Here is a 19,309-nt window from a genome sequence, read left to right as displayed (position 1 = left end):
TGCCAATCTCTTCTCATATTCCAGTTTTGCCTTCCTCACCATACTAGTCACTCTCCTGGCCTGAGTCTTATATTCTTCATGCATCTGCTCTCCACCCCTCTCCTTATATCTCTTCCATAATCTCTTTTTCACCTGCAGTTCCTGTTTGATATTGTTTGTCTTCCAATTTACACCAAATTGTGTTCTCTTCTTCACTCATGGAATACAGCTTACTATTACTGCTGACAAATATTCCTTCACAATTTCCCAAGTACTAATGATATCCTGGCTTTCCAATTCTGCTATCAATGGAACTGCCCCAAGTTGATATCTAAGACTATTATAATCACCCGCCTTATAATTCCACATACATTCCCTTTTCTTTGATAATCCTGCATGTCTATTCATCTTCTAAGTCAAGACCACATGGTCACTCTCTCCAACTGGCAGAAGAGATGTCATCTCAGTTATTATCAGCTTTGGTCATAGCATCTTCTGATGCTATGACCAAATCCAAAACTCTTGAGCCTCTTGTTCCCTCTATTACATGTTGCCTAAGACATTTGTCTCTCAAGAATTCTAGAAATTCCATTCCCTTATTATTACATGCATTTTTCTCTTCCCAGCTGATACTGTTGTAGTGAAACTCTCCCATAACAATCATTCTTCTTGCACTTGTCAATCTCAACGACCTAAATATCTTTTGCTCCCCACCCTCTCTGTTCCTTGGCGTGTAGCACACCCCATTAAATATCATGTCTTGCCCACCTCTACCTCACACCATATGCTTTCAAATGTGCAACTTGCTATCTGCCAGACGACCACCAGCCAAGGGAAAAAAAAATTTATGAGAGCAAGAGGGGGAGGGTTCCTAACTCTTTTATTTCTATCTCCCCTACCAGTAATCACTATAACCTTCGTAACTCACCCAATGTGTAGCACTTCACCCACGTGGGTCTCGCTTCATACCATTTGTTTCCGATTTTCTTCTGACCACGCTCCGCCAGTTGCTGTGAGCACGTGACTGCCGAAGGCCACCTCTCCTTCTGTTGGCATGCCTTTGTTCACAATATTTTATGCAAGTCATTCCTCAGACAAGTATTACAAATTTTAGTAAATCTTTGTTAAATTTATATAGTATTAACAGCCTTGCACAATCAGAAAAATTATTATTTCCTCTAACAACTTATAATCTCTCTTCATTATGCTAACATAAATTTATATTATTATCACGTGTATATAGCACATACTTAGAAGTAAGCATTTTTCTACATAAAAATTTATATCTTATTTTTCTATCTGTTAAACGATGATAGATGTGGAATTCTTTAGGATTCCCACTTATCAAGGTTTAACAAAGGTCCCCCTTTCAAAAAAACTTTTCAAAAAAATTTTTCTTAAATGCTCCTCATATCCAATCTGGGGGGGGGGTCTCGGCCAATGATTTCCTGTTCCTTCCCTCCTCATTGAGCTATTTACGAAACAGCGCGTGTATCTGGGGCTTCTGCCACCATTACATGTTTTACCGTGAATGCAACTTATCTCTTTTGATTGATTCACTCTGCCATTGTGCCTGAGCCTTAGGTTGTATGTAGTTTGTCTTGATGCTTCCATTCCATCTCTGCTAATAATAAGTCTCTGCTATTGTAATTCTCTCCTCTCATTTTGGGTGGTGTTTGTTCATCCAAGTCCCCCTTTTGTGTACTCACCATGCCAATTGCATCTATAAAAAAAATCACTCGAGGTGGAATTTTCTTCGTCCCCTTGGCCACTCCTTGTCTTTTTTCCTATTGTGGATTTCATGTTAAGCCCTCCCTCTTTGTGAAAAACGTTCCTCTTTCTCCCGTATACACTCTCTAGGGAGTCCCCTTGACAAACTAATCTATTCAGCCTTGTCTTATATAGCTTTAAACTGTTTGAGTGGACTATCAAGGATTTTCCTGGCTTGGATCTTTCTTTTATCCTATAAGTTACTGGTGATAATTTCTCCAGGATTTCATATGGCCCGGCCGCACTCCTTCCAAAACTTACTCCCCTTTTCATTTACAGAGCCCTGTTCCAGCAAGACAATAAAGTTTGCATAATCCCTAGCTCGCTGGGAGCAGGTCTCTCTAGATCTGACTACTATCTCATATGCTATTTTGTTATCAGTGACCAGACCATTCAGGTAGTCATCAATGTCTGGGAAGCCAGAGTTTACACGGGAATCCTTGAAGTCACTGGGAAAGGCAGGTTCAAATCCATAAAGGACGACAGCTGGAGCCTCTTTAATGGCCGTGTGTAGGGTGGTCCAGCATGCAAATAGAGTGTGCTCTTGGAATGCATCCCAATTTGAGATGTGGTTATGGGCCAACTTGGATAGGGTGAGCTTCAGTGTCTTGTTCATCCGTTCACACATCCCATTTCTTTGGAGATGATAGGGAGTGGTGAACAGTGTTTTTATTCTTAACAACTGCACAGCTGCAGCATAACTTCAGCTGTGAAGTTGAAGCCTTCGTCCGAAAGAAGTGTCTGTGATGTTCCATATCTGGAAATGACCAACTTAAAAAATTAACTAGCCATTGTTTGTGCCATTTGATCTTTAATTGCTACAGCCTCTGGATATCGGGAGAACATGTCTATGATTACTAGTATGTACCTATTTCCTTTCTTGGTGATAGGAAGTGGGCCCACGATATCCATGGCTATAGCTTGGAAGGGTGTGTGTGGGGATTGGGAACGACTGGAGAGGGGCTTTTCCCAAGACACTGGACTTCTTTTGTCACAGATGACAACAAAGCACACATGATTCAACATCACCCTTCATCCCTTTCCAAATGTATCGGTCCCGTACACTGCTCCACGTTCCATACACCCCTTGATGACCTGCCAAATCAGAATCATGAAGAGTGTAGAGCACCCAGGGAATCTTAGCTCCTGGGAATATAATTTTGCCCCTCCGTCTCACTGTAATACTCTGTTTGGATAACAAGAGACCATCCCGGTTGATGTACAAAGTGTGAAAAAAAGGATTTGTTGTCGGCTGTCCTTTCTCCCCCCTTAGAACCTTGTCATACACTCTTCCCCATACAGGATCTTTCTTTTGCTCCTCTATAATGATGGGCTTATCCCAGACTTGATGTTCAAGGAGAATGAATCCTTTCTTGGCCAACTCTTCTGCTTTAAATACAGAGGGAGAATTTTTTTCTTTTGGACCAGCACTATCTTTATATATGGTGTCTAACGACCTTGACAGATATTCCACAAATACGTTTGTTGAGCCAGGGATATATTCCACTTCTATGTCGAATTCCTGTATCTCTAATTTCCACCGGATGATCCTCTGATTCTTGTCTCTCATTGAGGATATGAACGACAGAGGCTTGTGATCAGAGCGGAGGATGACTTGTTGTCCCAAGAGCATATATTTAAATTTTCTCAGAGCGTAGACTATAGCAATGCTTCTTTCTTGATGACTGAGTAGTTTACCTCAGAAAGGAAAGCTTACTGCTGATAAATGCTATTGGCCTAAATCCGTCTCCTTCTTTCTGCCTCCACTACTGAGGCAATTATGTCGTTAGATACATCTGCCGAAAGATAAAATACTTGACCCAGCCTAGGATAGGTTAACACTGGTGATCGAGTTAAAGCCTAGTTCAGAAGGTGATCGCTTGTTGTTCTTCCCCCCACTCAAATCCCTTTCCCTTTTTTTGTCAGCCTAACTATTGGTTCCATCTATTTCGAGCATTGATCAGGAATGAACTTTCGGTAGAAATTGATCATTCCCAAGTATTATTATTATTATTATTATTACCCAAGACCTCATGGAGTCAAAGACTCATCTGGGAGGTCCTTTTATCACACACACAACTCATCATACCGTGCTTTGAACACATTCAAACTCCCTGCAGAGACCACACTCTCAGGCAAGGCATTCCAATCATTTACAACTCTGCACGAAAAAGATCTGCCTCTCACTCCCCTACTCACACCTTCTTTATACAGTTTCCAGGAATGACCTCTGGTTCTCCCCCAGTTTCCCACTATTTTCTGTAGAACTTCTCCAGCATTGATCCTATGTCGTTAAATAACAACCCCTTACCAACTTGTAGGTCTCTATCATAACTCCACTCTTCCTCCTGTCCACCAGACTCTGCAAATTGCATCTCCTCAATTTTTCCTCATACTCGACATTCCAGAGGTCAGAAACTACCTTAGTCAGTCGCCTTTGGACCCTTTCCAACATCTCTTCAAACTTCTGAAAACCAGGTGACCAAATCTGGGCACAATAGTCCATGTGTGGCCTAATCAAAGCCTTATACAATGGAACAAGAATCTCTCTACTTCTACAGTCCTCCGCATCATTCCCAGAAGCCTTTGTGTTGTCTTCACAATTTTGGCTATGTGTCCCCTAAATTTCAGATCCTTATCCACTATCACCCCCAGATCTCTTATTTCTTCCACCTCCAACAATGTATCCTCACCAAGCATAAATTCTGTATCCCATCTTTGTTTTCCAAATTTTAAAACCTTGCAGTTTGCAACATTGAATTCACATCCCCATTTGCGTGCCCAATCACTCAATTTATTCAAGTCTTCCTGCAAGGTCACAACATCCCTCACTATTCTTCATGGTTTGTTCCAACTTTGCATCATCTGCAAACAACTGAATATCTCCATCCAAATCTTCACCTATGTCATTAACAGTGATGGCCCTAAAACAGAAAGTATCTCCTAACTTGTTGTATGGTGGTGGGAGTTTTTGCTTTCAAAATAGCAGTTACATTTGCTTCAGTGGGATTTATTCTGTTCTCATTTACTACATGGCCTAAGTACTCTACCTCCCTGAGAAAAAATTGGCATTTTGAGTACTTCAGGGAGAGTCGAGCTTTGTTCAGTCTTTTTATGACTCCTATCAGCAACTCACAATGCTCCCTTATTCAAGACGACTAGACCAAGAGATCGTCCTGGAAACAGATTACTGTTTCCAGGTCGATCAGATAGGACTGAATTCATCAAACTCTGGAAGCTCATTGCTGAGTTCCTGGCCCCCTGAGGAAGTCGGCACATTTGATACTTCTGCCACCTTGTAGTAAAGGCAAAATACCTTCTGTCCTCTTCCCTCAAAGGAATTTGGAAATAACCAGAGTTTATGTCTAGCTTGGAGAAGAACCTAGCTCCCTACAGGCCAATCAACAAGTCCTCAATCTTGCATACCAGAAAATCTATTGGTTTGGTTACCTTATTTACCTCCCTCAGATCTAGGACAAACCTTAATCCGCCACTCGGTTTTTCTATCAGAATGAATGGGCTGTTCCACCTAGAGTTTAAGTTTGTCCATGTGTTTGAAGGGTGTCTGGTACTGCTTCACGTACACCAGTACATCAGATGTAATCTGGACGGTATGTTGGATTTGTTAGTACAGGAAAGTGAACTTATATCCTCTGTAAATACTCTGCGGTAGCGATGCAATACTAATTCAAAGAATTCCTCGATGTGAGCCCTTTCCTGTTCTGAGTCAGATTGCTTCGTGGCATCCTGGATCAGCTTACTCTTCCACAGTCTTGTGTCCACCTTACAACCCTTCAACTTGACTTCCATGTCCTCATCCATCGCACTGACATTCCTTACTCTGCACCTACGCATGTACCTTTTCCCACATAAAGACAGCACTCTACTAGCAAAGTCACACATGAACCTGTTTTTCTCAAGAAAATCAAGGCCCGCTATGACTTGTGTCAGCCAATTCGGTGAGCACAAACATCTCATGTGTGCAGCTGACTGGGAAGCATGGCATGGAAATCTTTACTTTGACCTTTAGCTCTGAACTGAGCTCAATTCTTGCAATTCCCATGATTTTGATAGGACTGCACAGTTCTGTGAAGCTGTCAGAGTCTGTGATCCAGAATGCTTTAACTAACTGCATTGGAATTACTGATATGTGAGCTCCTGTTTCAAGCAGGAAATTACAGGGGACTCCTTCAACCAAACTCTCTACTAGAGACAGGGGCAATTCCTTTCCCACATCTGCTAAGGAAACAGTTTACATTTTGTAATCCCCCCCCTTAATTTTGAAGTGCCCTCTTCTATCAACTCGCCAGTGATTTTCACTGTGTCCTCTTTCCTCCTACTTAGTGTCGGACTCACATTCTCCTTGGGAGTAACCATTCGCTCAGGATCGACAAATGGGGGGATGTGCCCCTGACTTCCTTCTTAGCTGAAACCTCAAGGAGGCTTGAGACATTTCCTCTAAAATTCTCTCCCTCTCTAAGGCTTGATTGAAACATCCGTCCAAATCCTTAGCTCCTTTGGAATTTGAAATGGACAGTTTTGAAAAAAACCTGTTACCCCCATCATCATCCTCCTGTATGCAACTGTATAACTCCCTTAATGCTTGGGGATTCCCTTTTTTTTCTGAATATTCAGCGATCAGCACTTGCTTGAATTTCTGATATTCACTTGTTTCTCTTAGTATGGGGGAGGAGCACAGGAAATCTTTGGCCTTCCCTACCAGTCTGCTACGGAGCAAGACGAGTAATCGAAAATCGGACCATCCCCAGCCTTTCTTAGTTCCTCTATATAATAAAAAAATGACATTACATTTTCCGTTTCTTCCCCCGAGAATTGAGGAAACGCTTGTTGGGGGTTAATGCACTTGAAGAATTCTTCGTCATTCATGCCTGAACTGCTTTTTGGGGTAGGCATACTTGCGATCTAAGTTAACACAATCTTTCAATACTAAGTTCTAAATTCAAAATTCCCAAAATTCAACCTTTTCTGTCTTCATGACAAAAAAAAAAATATTTTTTTCTAGAATCCGAAACCTACTTGCTTGCGAAAAGAAATTTATATACAGGGTGTTCGGGATAAATTTGACAGTTTCGTAAGGAAAAAGAAAATCTTCTTTGTATCTATTAAATTTAATGAATTGACAAAAAAACATTACAGGCAGAGTTAATTACAATACCATCAACAAGATTTACTCAAAATAACCACCATTAGCATCGATCACAGCTTCAATTCTGCTTCGGAACCTCGAACAAGCTGATGCTACAGTCTCCCTGGGAAGGGCCGCAAAAACTGTTTTAATTTTATCCATTAACTGGGCTTTTGTATTACTGGAAGTGCGATTGGTGTCTTTTTCAACTGCACCCCATACAAAATAATCCATGGGGTTAAGGTCTGGGGAGTTTGGAGGCCAAACATTTGGACTGGTGAAGTCGTAGAAATTTTCAGACAACCATTTTTGACTTTTCCCAGAGGTGTGGCAAGGGGCCGAATCCTGCTGCCATACATACGGCCTACCATTGGCTACCCTTGTTATCCAGGGCTTGACTACAGTTAGCAACTCCACGAACAAAGCCCGAATTCCAATGCCAGGGTTCTTCAACACCTGTTCCTGCAGATTTGCGAGGAATTCTGCTGTACGAACGCAATCAGATCGTCTGCTAGGGATCTTTCTTCTTGCTACATCCTCGTAGTCACCATTGCAAGTCTCTAGTTCATGCCTGATTGTTTTTACTGTATTCAGGGAGCATTGGGCAGCAGTCGTAATATCCTTATTTTGATGGCGGGCACGAATCATCATGATACAAGTTATTCTCTTCCATGATTCAGGTGGGTTCCAGCTATCCATCCTTTCTGACATCTTGTATATGAATGAAGAAGGGTCCAAACTTTTAAATGAAGAGAAGTGTGTGTTAATACATGTAACTTACGGAAAAATATAATTAATTATAAATATGTCAAATTTATCCCGAACACCCTGTATATATATTTTATCTTAATTCACAATCCTGTCGGCAGCACCATTTATGTTGTGTTCCAATCTCTTAAACTGTTAATTTTGTGTTCTATACTTCCGATCTTCCCTAAAGAGTCATGTAGTACCTCCAAGACACAAAGGGATTGCCTCAGGAGCAAGTCAAAACCTAAGTGGCAAAGTTCTTGAAATCTATCTTCTCAGAGAGGTCTAGGAATTTTTTTTTTTCCTGCACCACCTAAAATAGTTAGATTAAGTAAAGCTATTTTAACCAAGAAGTGATTTCAAGACATACACAAGTGACTATTGATTTGCAATCATGACCCACAATGTAACCTATTCTTCCTTGCTCAGATTCGAACCTTTTACAAGTGGTGCATCGGATTCTAGAATTCAGACACTTAGGTTTAAAAATAGCAAAGGTTTATTAAGCATATTAACACATTTACAATACAATTAGCATTCATACTAAATTCCACTACTAATCAGATAAGATTACATGTATCCTTAATGAAACAAGAGTATCAAAAACAGCATTCTTAATAAATCATTCACAAAGAAGGTTATTCTAGAGTAATATTTTCTCATTAAACATTCATTATATATCTCTTTGCTCAGACTAATTCATCTCAGCTTTCTCTGAAGCATACACATTAAATTAACCTGCATATGAGTTAACTCACAGTACTTTCTAATGTTAACATGCTACAGTCCTGCTCTAAATAAATCAAAGTCCTCGATCCTTAATGTCTCTTAATTTCACTTAACACCACACACATAGCATAGACAAAGGAAATTTTAACATTATTACACACTAAGGCTTTTCATACTTGTCCCTTCAATTTGGACTGCCTTCCTTCGGTCGATCTTCCTTCTTAGGTTTTAAAAGAGGCATACTGTGAGTAGACATATCGATACAAAATTAATAACGGAAAACTCACGTACAAAGATTATTTAATAGTATAATTTTTGCCTGTGTGTCACAGGCATCTTCAGTACATATTAAGCTCAAATTAAACAATAACTGACAATTGCAAAAAGCGACACCTAAGTAGCTGGTGTAAGATAACTAAAAAGGTCAATAAATTTCCTAACAAAAAAAAAAAAAAAAAATCTATGCAATGAAAAGTTAGGAAAGATTAGCTGATTTGTAAAGATCCGACGCCTTACTATCTCCCATAAAGGGGATAGTTAGCCATCGGATCTGTTTAAGTTAGGAGAATGAAGTAAAGTTTCACATGTTTCTTTATAAAGGCATTCCATGAGGAACTGACTTTTGTGAAGGACTCTTGTCTTTCTCCAATGAACTCTATGTCTAGTGAAGATGGCATGTTCTGCAAATCCAGACTTTTCAGGTTTAAAGTATTCAATATAAGATTGGTGTTCTTCTAGCCGAGTAGAGGCAGATCTTCCTGTTTGTCCGAAATAAGATAATCCACAAGAGCACGGAATCTGGTAGACACCTGGATAATTAAGATGTGGAAGCTTGTCCTTTGGAGAAGTGGGAAAGGTTTGAGATTTTTCTAAATGGTCGAAAGGCAACAAAAATATTTAGTGGTTTTAAAACTTTTGCTATCCCTTGTACATAAGGGATAGGAATGCATGTTATTTCTTCTGTATTTGAAGAGGAAGACATATTAAAACTACTCAAAGCTCTTTTAATGAAGCAATTCTTGTAACCATTAGATAGAAAGGAAGAAGTTAAAGGAAGAAATTGCAGTTCTTTCTGTAAAAGATCGTCTGAAGAACAAATCTCATCACCATCCCAGTCAAAAGGCAGTAACTATTAAAACACTGGTTCATTGGGCCCACTCCTTTTGTTCTTCAGACGATCGTAAGCCGTCTATCTCCCATAAAGGGGACAGATGGCTTACGTCTATCCCCTTTATGGGATATGGTACTATGTAAATCAGCTAATCTTTCCTAACTTTTTATTGTGTAGATTTTTTTTTTTTTTGTTAGGAAATTTATTGACCTTTTTAGTTATCTTACACCAGCTACTTAGGTGATGCTTTTTGGAATTGTCAGTTATTGTTTATTTTTAGCTTAATATGTACTGAAGATGCCTGTGACACACAGGTGAAAATTATACTATTAAATAATCTTTGTATGTGAGTTTTCCATTATTAATTTTATATCGATCTTCCTTCTTGTTCACTTGGACGATGAGGTACCTTGGATTCTCCGATCATTCTGTGATTTCACACAATTCTGGCATGACTGACTTGTTTCAGGCATAACTCTGTGGAATTAGGTGACTTCTCCTTCACGATGTCTGCCACCTAGACGCTGAGTGTTTCCAAGGACTGCGGATACACGAGCGGAGATGTACTCCTTCATCATACAATCATGGGCTTATAACATCGCCACCTTGCATGGCACTTCCTGCTATCACTCACTGGACTCTGAACATAGCTTAGCACTGTTCCTAGTCCGAACACTTCTGGACAGAGCCACTCCTCACAACTTTCTATCTGCCAGACGACCCCCAACTACCATCCAAGGGAAAAAAAAATTTATGAGAGTGAGGGGGGAGGGTTCCTAACCCTTTTATTTCTATCTACCCTACCGGTAATCACTAACCTTCGTATCTCACCCAATGCATAGCACTTCACCCACGTGGTCTCGCTTGATTACGAATTTCTTCTGACCATGCTCCATCACGTGTGTGAGCACGCAACTACCCGAGGCCAACAGAAGGAGAGGCATGCCTTTGCCCTTTGATCCTTTGTTCACAATATTTTATGTAATCATTCCTCAGACAGGTATTACAAATTTTAGTAAATCTTTGTTCAATTTATACAGTATTAACAGCCTTGCACAATCAGAAAAATTATTATTTCCTCTAACAACTTATAATTCTCTCTTCATTATGCTAACATAAATTTATATTATTATCACATATATATCGCACATACTTAGAAGCAAGCATTTTCCTACATAAAAATTTATATCTTATTTTTCTATATGTTAAACGATGATAGATGTGAAATTCTTTAGGATTCCCACTTATCAAGGTTTGACACTATCATTATCTACTCCAGACCACATTGGACTCAGTGTTACCTGATGTTGTCTCCTTCTCTCATGCACCCATTCCCACAGGAGGCTACCCCTGCTACCATCCACCCTGGGAATTCTAGTTTCCCTGCATTGACACACATCGACTGTTCAGAAAACAGCAGTCTCTCCAGATGTCTACATCCTTCTCCGTTCAAATACAAGCAGTCTCTCACATACAGTTCCTTTCTCTCCTCAAATTTCCTCCAAGCCATTTGAGGATGGAATCATTCATCCTCCCAATCAAGACCATCTCCAAAATGTTTGCTGAATCTGTGGAAGGCTGAATCGTTCAAGCCTTCTGCACTCCTTTTTCATTCGTATTTCTCATTATTCTCACCTATCACACTACTTGTCTCTCGAAATTCTCCTGCCCCTGATGCTGCAAGTTTGTTTATCATTATTTAAGGAGAAAGGTGACTGGCATGCACATGAACGGTATAAAGCGCTGGCCAGAAGAGTAACAAGTGTGGTAAGAAAAGCAAAAACGGATTATGAAAGAACATTAGCCATGCGGGCTAAAAGAGAATCCCAAACAATTTTTTCGATATGTTGCAAGTAAAAGAAAAAATGTATATGGCAGAATGATTTTAAAGAATGCCGATGGTAGGGAGGTAACCGAATGAGTTGATATAGTTGAATTACTGAGCGAGCACTTTGCAAGAATATATCATCCAGGTGGTGACATTGCAGGAATGAATGAACCAATAGATTATACGGGAATTGCAGTGAATGAAGTGGAGATGAGTAGTCTATTACAAAACTTCAATGTTAACACATCTGTGGGATTGGATGGTATACCAGCTCTTGTTGTAATTGAAGCGGCTAAAGAATTGTCAGTGCTCTTGACCATTTTGTTTAATTTGAGTCTCGGGTCTGGGTTAGTCCCGAGGGGGTGGAAAGATGGGAAAATAGTTCCACTGTATAAAGGAGATTCCAAGACTGCTGTTGTAAATTACCGACCAATTAGCATATCAGGAATAATTGTCAAGATCTTGGAGAAATTAGTCAAGAGAAAAATACAGGATTGGATAGATGAAAATGAGATACTGTATGGGGGACAACATGGTTTTGTGAAGGGTAGATCATGCCTCAGTAACTTGCTCACGTTTTATGACACAGTGACGGCAGAATGGATAAAGGTAATGGGTTTACAGTGATTCTACTGGACCTTGCTGAGGCCTTTGACAGGATACCACATGGAATTCTAATCAGTAAACTGCAGCATGTGGGGATGGACATAGGATAGGAGGGTGGTTGATGGAGAGATATCAGAGAGTGGTTTATTCAGGAGTAGAGTCCAAAAGACGGCTTGTGAGTAGTGGTGTGCCACTGGGTTCTGTTCTTGGACCACTACTTTTCAATTTGTTCATTAACGATATAGGAAAGGATCTGAGAGGAAGTGTTCACTTGTTTGCTGATGATGCAAAGTTGGGTAGAGAAATAGTGAGTGCACAGGATGTCAAAATTTTGCAAGATGATTTGGATAGTTTGGAGGACTGGGCTAAGGAAACTGGATGTCGATTTAATGTGGCAAAGTGTAAGGTTATGCATTTTGGGGTGAAAAGATTAGCAGCAGTATACCACATTGATGGAACTGTACTCCATGAGATTGACGAAGCAAGGGATTTGGGGGTGTTGGCGGATAAGGAGTTGAAGTTTAGGGGACACATTGCAAAAGTGGCTAAATCAGCTCATCAAATCACTTGGTTGCTGAAAAATACTTTAACAAGCAGAGACAAACAAGTTATTGTTCCTTTGTATCGAGCCTTGATAAGACCCCATCTAGAGTACTTTGCCCAGATATGGGTGGCAGGGTTTCTTCTTGATGGGGAGGAGGTGGAGAGGATCCAGAGACGAGTGACCAAGCAGGTCTATGGAATGAACCTTATGAGAACAGCTTGAAGATTTGTGGGTTGCAAAAATTGGTTGATGGGCGGAAAAGGGGTGATATGATTGGGACTTTCAAATTACTGAAGGGTTTCTGTAAGATTAATTGAGAAGATATTTTTGAGAATAGGAATGGTGGTGGTGGACTAGGGGCCATACATGGAAGCTGGGCAAGAATGTGGTTAGCAAGGGTGTTAGAGTTAGGTTTTTTACTTGGAGAGTGGTGAATGAGTGGAATAAGCTACCAAAGTCTGGTGTGGGTGCTATGACTGTGAATAAGTTCAAGGCAAGGTATGATAGATACCGTGTGAATGTCAAATAGTTGTTCTTGACATGATGTTGGGCCTCCTTCGATGAGTCTGTCAACTCCTTGGAGTTGCCCGAAATAATAATAATAATATCTAAGTCACCAAATTCCTCCCATTTGCCTACATTTTGTGCATATATGCACTCCCGCTTCTCTCAACCGCTACATATGCAATTGCTGGGATGCATACATATCACAAGTTCTGCATGCCACAAAATCCTTTATTATGTTATGCAAAATAGAGTCCTTAAATGGGGGAAAGACTTGGTGACACGCCATTGTCACCAAGTTGAAATACTACTACAACTAAATGCTAAATTCTATGTTATACACTCTACTGTAAACTAATTTACTTACTCAATACTATAAGTATAAACCATATTTAACTATACTAAGTAATAAGAACTTATCTTCTCTTCTCTCTCAGATGCATCTGACCTCGCCTTCTCAGTAACCCAAAAATAATCCGACATAAACAACAACTAAATTCCAAAAGCACCACCACTAAAGAACACTTATAGTACTGAGAAAAAATCTAGCACAATTCACGACAGCAGTCGCACTATACACCTTTAAAAACATTTATTTTTTTTTAACATAGCTCGTATCCACTGGCATGTTCTTCAGCAACTCTAGCAGTGGCACTAGAGTTGCTGAAGTCTCTTTTTCGAGTCTCTTTTTTGTATTCCTATTTTGTCTTCCTTACTATACTAGTCACTTTCTGGTCTGAGTCATATTCCTCATGCAACTGCTCTCTATCCCTCACTTTTTCCATAACTTTTTTTTTCATCTGCATTTCCTGTTTAATTTAATCAGTTAAGTTAAACAGGAAATCCAAACAAAAAGTTAACACCAAAACGTTAATTTTTTCATCGTATGCAACTTGCCATTGGTGGTAATAAATATCTCTTCACTGATTGTGTCACACTGGTGATATCTATTGCTTTCAATTCTTTCATGCATGAACTCCCTAAGCTAATTTCTAAAATTGTTGTAAACACCTGTCTTATAATTCTGCTGAATGTCTTTCTGTTTGATACTTCTGTATGTCAAAATTATAGGGAAGAACTGAAATATATCATCAATATTTCATCAATATATATTGTCTGTTAGGAAGAACAATCTATTGTCCTTCTTCTATAAGCAACAGAAGTAGAATAGTCTATTGTTCTACTTCTGTTGCTTATTATACTCGCCCTTATAACAAATAATACTGTGGATTAATAATTGAGCATTCATTTTAATAATATCATAAAATTTTTGCATTAGGGACCGCCTGGACCAGCAGGAAAGCAAGGAGATGTTGGTCGTCCTGGAGAAAAAGGTGATAAGGGTATTGTTGGCCCCCCTGGTGAACAAGGATCAGTAGGCCCATCAGTAAGTTTAGATTATTGTAATTTTAATACAGTGATGAGTCATCAATAGAAAACTTTTCATTAGCAATATAATGATGCATGCATTTTAAGTAAATAAGGCTATAAAATTATTTTTAATCCCCCTCTAAATTAAGAAAAATTTTTATTATCAGATATTAGATTTCTGTGGAATCAAAAAATGTCTATTCCTAACTGCTACAGTATCTATCTTACATTACTTTAATTTTATTTTATATCTGTACACTCCCCATATTCAACACAGAATCCTGATTTCTAGTCATCACTCATCATACAGTTATGCAACTTCCAGATATATCCTCTTTACTTATTCCCACCCTTTCCCTTTCTCTTTGAAAGATTACAGTACATTCAGTATTTACCATATGGTAAACAACTGTCACCAGTTATAATGCAATTTGTCGTACTCATATCACCTATTATTTTTCTGTTCATCGACTGTTAAAGGGTTAATTGAAGCACTATGGACGTACCTAAGAAGAGCTTCTGATTCAGATAAGTTATTCTAGGAATAATTAATTATATATGCGTAATTCTTTGAGTATGAGTGGCTGTAAATGTTGTGCACTACCAGTATTATTAGTGTGGGGAATTTTCCTTGCCTAAACTTAATTACGAAATTGTTATTATTAGATCTAGTAACCTGCAGGGAAAAAAAAAAAAAATGGTGGCGGCATTGTCATTCTATGATTTTAATTTAGATTTCAGTCGTTTCGTTAAGTGTGAGGTCTGTTATATGTATTCCTTCAATTACATAAATGATTTGTGGATGTTTAGCATGGATGGAAGAAGGGTGTGTGCGAAATGTGACCTAAATGAGGAACTGATGAATGCAAATATGAAATTGATGACAGAAAGTGTTAGTAATGATTGTGTCGCGAGTGCACGTTTGAAAGAGAACGATGGTGCGAAAGACAGGCGAAAAAATGTTAAAAAATGAGGAAAAAAAAAAAAAGAGTGATTTGAAAACCGTAATGGATGTTAAAAGGGATGAAAGTGAGGCGAGAATGGTGGAAAGAAATGAAATTGAGAGAACGAATGAAAGTTGAAATGGCATGATGCAGAAATCGCAAGTGAAAAAAATCGAAACAATAAATGATAGTGAAAAAAGAATGAATGATGGCAAAAGTGGAATGCATGTTGGACTGAAAGTACTGAAACAAACAAAGATGAATGACAGTAAAAGTGAGAAGAATGATAGCGAAAGTTGGATGCATGTTAGTCCGAAAGTACGGAAACAAAGAAAGATAAATGAGAGTGAAAGTGAGAAGAATGATAGTGAAAGTTGGACGTATGTTGGACCGAAAGTACAGAAACAAAGAAGGATGAATGAGAGGGAAAGTGAGAAGAGGAGGTTGAGAGTTAGAAAGATTTAATGATAGAGAGAATGTGTCGTGAGATTCGGAAAGTGAATTGGATTGGATGAGGCAAGAAATGAAATGGATGCGGAATGAAATTAAAAGAATTCAAGTTAAAACTATTAAAATAAATCATGATGTCATGAAAGAGTTAACGAAAGATGAGCGAGTGGCGTTGTATGGTGACTCCATTATTAAAGGTGTGCTAGAGGATAAAATGCACAAAGTATGTTTTCCAAGGCGGTAAAATGAGTAGAGTGATTGAGGCATTGGATATGAGGCGGGAGTGAGCAAAAGAGTTAATTATATGAATTGGTACAAATGATTTGAGAGAGAACAAAGAGCATGTCAGAACGAATGTCAGGAGGCTTCTTGGAAAGATAAAACAGAATAGTGTGACAGGAAGGGTAGTCAGTGTGTTGCCTAGGTATGATTGTGGTGAAATGAGGCGGAGAGCAAGGATTATTAATGATATTCTGGCTGAAATGTGTGAGCAGATGGGAGTACAGTTTGTTAATGTGTGGAATGAGTTTGAGGGACAAAGTGAGCTGTATGGGAGCGATGGACTGCATTTGAGTGGTTATGGTGTGAGTCGTTTGGAGAGACTGCTGCAAGGTAGAGAAGTGAATATAGAGAATGAATCAGATCGAGAGGGGAGTGATGTGGAAGAGCAGGAGAGCAAGATAGGAGAGATTGAAGAATTGGAAATGACTGGGGAAGTGAGTGGTATGAGTATAGAAAATGAGAGAATGGATGTGCAAGACGAGCAGGGAAAAGGGGAGGCTCAGGGTGGACAGGGGTACATAGCATGAGAAAGGTGGATGCTCCAAGAGGAGGTGAGAGCATGTGTAGGCAGGAAAGTAATGGGATGACCAGGGATCAAGAGGAAATAGTTGGAATTGAAAGGGGTTTTAAAATGAAGAAGCAGAAAGGGAAATGGCCCAAGTTGAGCTTGGAGAGATCACATCGAGTGAGTGGTAGTATCAGTGGAACTAGCTGTAGATCCAGAAATGAGCTGTTGTGTTTGTATACAAATGCTAGAAGTATAAGAAACAAGGCGGATGAAATGGTTGCACTAATTGCGTCTGTTCACCCAAAGATTGACGGAATAAGTGAGACATGGTTAGATGAGGACCACATCCTGACAGGAATAGAGATGGATGGGTATGATATGTTTCGTGAGGATAGAAGGGGTAAAAAGGAAAGGGGAGTACTATTGATGATAGAGAAAGAGTTATGTCCATACAAGGTAGAGATGCAAGAGGGAAATAGGGCCAGTGGTTTTGAGGCAGTATGGTGTGAGATAGAGGTGAATAGAATCAAATACTTGGTGGGATGTTGTTATAGACTTGGTAATGTGGATGGTGGTGATAGCAAATAAGAAAAGGGTGATCATTATGGGTGATTTTAATTATGGCAATATAGACTGGAATGAAGAGATAGCAACTGGAAATAAAGAAAATGAGTTTCTTGAGTTTTTGAGGGATAACTACCTCAGACAGTATGTAACAGAGGGCACACGAGGATTAAGGGTCTTGGATTTGGTCATCTCATCAGAGGATGTAATTATAAATGAGGTGTCAAATCATCCACCGATTGGTGAAAGTGACCATGAGGTGTTAACCTGGGTGGTTGCCAGCAGTGCAAGGATCCCTGTGAAAAAAGGGTATATGTGGAACTACAAGGAGGGTGATTATGAAGAGCTTAGGAGACAGCTTGTGGGTGAAGCATGGAATGAGGAGTTAGCTGGAAAAGAGATCAATGCAGCTTGGGAGATTTTCAAAAACTGTCTTGTAGAAGCAATGTCTAAATGTATTCCAAGGGTGAGAAGGTTAAATAAGGTAGGTGTGAGATGGATGAATAAAGAGATTGAGCATGCGATACAGAGAAAAAGGGCATTGTGGAGGCAGCATAAGAGAAGTGGAAGTAACCAATTTCATGAGGTCTACAAAGACCAGGCAAGGAGGGTGACTTGGTTGGTGAGAGTAGCTAAAGAGAGGTATGAATAGCAATTAGCTAATGAAGCCAATAAGAATCCTAATGAGTTCTTTCGATATATAGCCAGCAAAAGAAAGAATGATTATGGAAGGATGACATTGATTGGAGGAAATGGTATAAAGACAGCTGTTGCAGAATGTGTGGTGGAGATACTTAATGAGCAGTTCACAAAGATCTTTCAATCTTGTGAATGTGATTTCATGGAGAGATTGAGAGCAGTTGATGATGGGGAGGAGAGACTGACTGTAAGTGAGCAAGAGGTGTGTTGCTAAAGATTTAGCACACAGAGAATAGGAGAGAACCAGAGGTCATCCCTGGAAACTATATAAAGAGGGTGTGAGTAGGGGAGTGAGAGACAGGTTTTTTTCGTGCAGAGTTGTGAATGATTGGAATGCCTTGCCTGAGAGTGTGGTGTCTGCAAAGAGTTTGAGTGTGTTTAAGACACGGTATGATGAGTTGTGTGTGTGATAAAAGGACCGCCCAGATGAGTCTTTGACTCCATGAGGTCTTGGGAAATAATAATAATAATAACTCTTCAGATTATATTCTTGACCTTTTCTGATAACTGACATTTCATAGCTGTAATATAACTTTTGTTAATCTCCTTGACCTCTCAATAGATTTTTGTCTCTCTCTTAAATCCAGATAACAGTGAAAGAGATGTGATCTAATAACTCCTCATACAATGAGTTATATCACTTCTCTCTGTGTGTGTTTGTCAACAACCTATGACATAAGGAAAGATTTAAGAGTGAATATTTAGTTGTTTGCTAATAATGCAAAACTGGGGTGAGCAATAGTTAATAAAGATGATGTAGATATCTGCTGGATGATTTAAAAAATAAATTGCCATTGTGGACAAAGGATGATGATTGTCAATTTGATGTTGCAAAATGTAAGGGGTTGAAAAGGTTGCTTATGGTGCATAATATTGATGGTACTGGACTGTAGTAAATTTATCAGGCTAAGGACTTGGGGATAATGGTGGACAAAGAGTTGAAGTTCAGAGGGCATATTGCCAAAGTTGGTAAAATAACTCAAAGGATTACTTGAAAAACCCACTAACAAGTAAAGATAAGGAAGTTATTATCCCTCTTTATCCCTCTTTACCACCTCCTGTTCCCTAAGAAACTCAGGTGACCAAATCTGTGTGCAGTAGTAGTTGAATCATAGATAAGTGACTACGATGGTGACAGCTTTGTGGAATACTCTTTACAAGGATTGGTGGTTGAAGGTTTGTGGGTTACAAAGTTTAGTTGATAGGCAGAAAAGAGGGAACATGATAGAAACTTTTAAGATAATAAAGTGATTTTATAAAATTGATACAAGTGAAATTTTTCAGTATATGGCAACTGGTCAAAGAACTAGAGGCCATCCATGGAAGTTGTGTAAGAATGTGGTTAGTAGGGGTGTGCAGACCAGATTTTTTGGAGAGCAGAATGGATGGCCAGAATTGGTTTTGAGTTCCCTGATGGTGAATGGATGCAAGGAGAGGTATGATAGGATTTGTGTGTATAATGGTTAATTTGTATCTCCCACAATGAGTCTCTGGACTCCATGGAAATGTTGTAAAATAATAATA

General features: G+C 39.3%; 1 protein-coding gene across 2 annotated transcripts in view; it reads left to right on the top strand.

Moving 5' to 3' along the window:
• Nucleotides 1-19,309, top strand: part of LOC150098312 (uncharacterized) — a 733,595-nt gene that overhangs the window by 407,811 nt on the left and 306,475 nt on the right. For both annotated transcript variants that reach the window (XM_090404774.1, XM_090404775.1), the window contains exon 27: nucleotides 14,247-14,354. In XM_090404774.1, coding sequence (XP_090260900.1) covers nucleotides 14,247-14,354 — 108 coding nt within the window. The remainder of the gene's footprint in view (nucleotides 1-14,246; nucleotides 14,355-19,309) is intronic.

This window comes from Typopeltis vanoorti, chromosome 15, assembly GCF_054136105.1.
Source record: "Typopeltis vanoorti isolate ZY-2024b chromosome 15, IOZ_Tvanoo_1.0, whole genome shotgun sequence".
Classification (NCBI taxonomy): Eukaryota; Metazoa; Arthropoda; class Arachnida; order Uropygi; family Thelyphonidae; genus Typopeltis; species Typopeltis vanoorti.
Note: the sequence above shows the minus strand (reverse complement) of the source record. Positions and strands in the feature narration are given on the sequence as shown.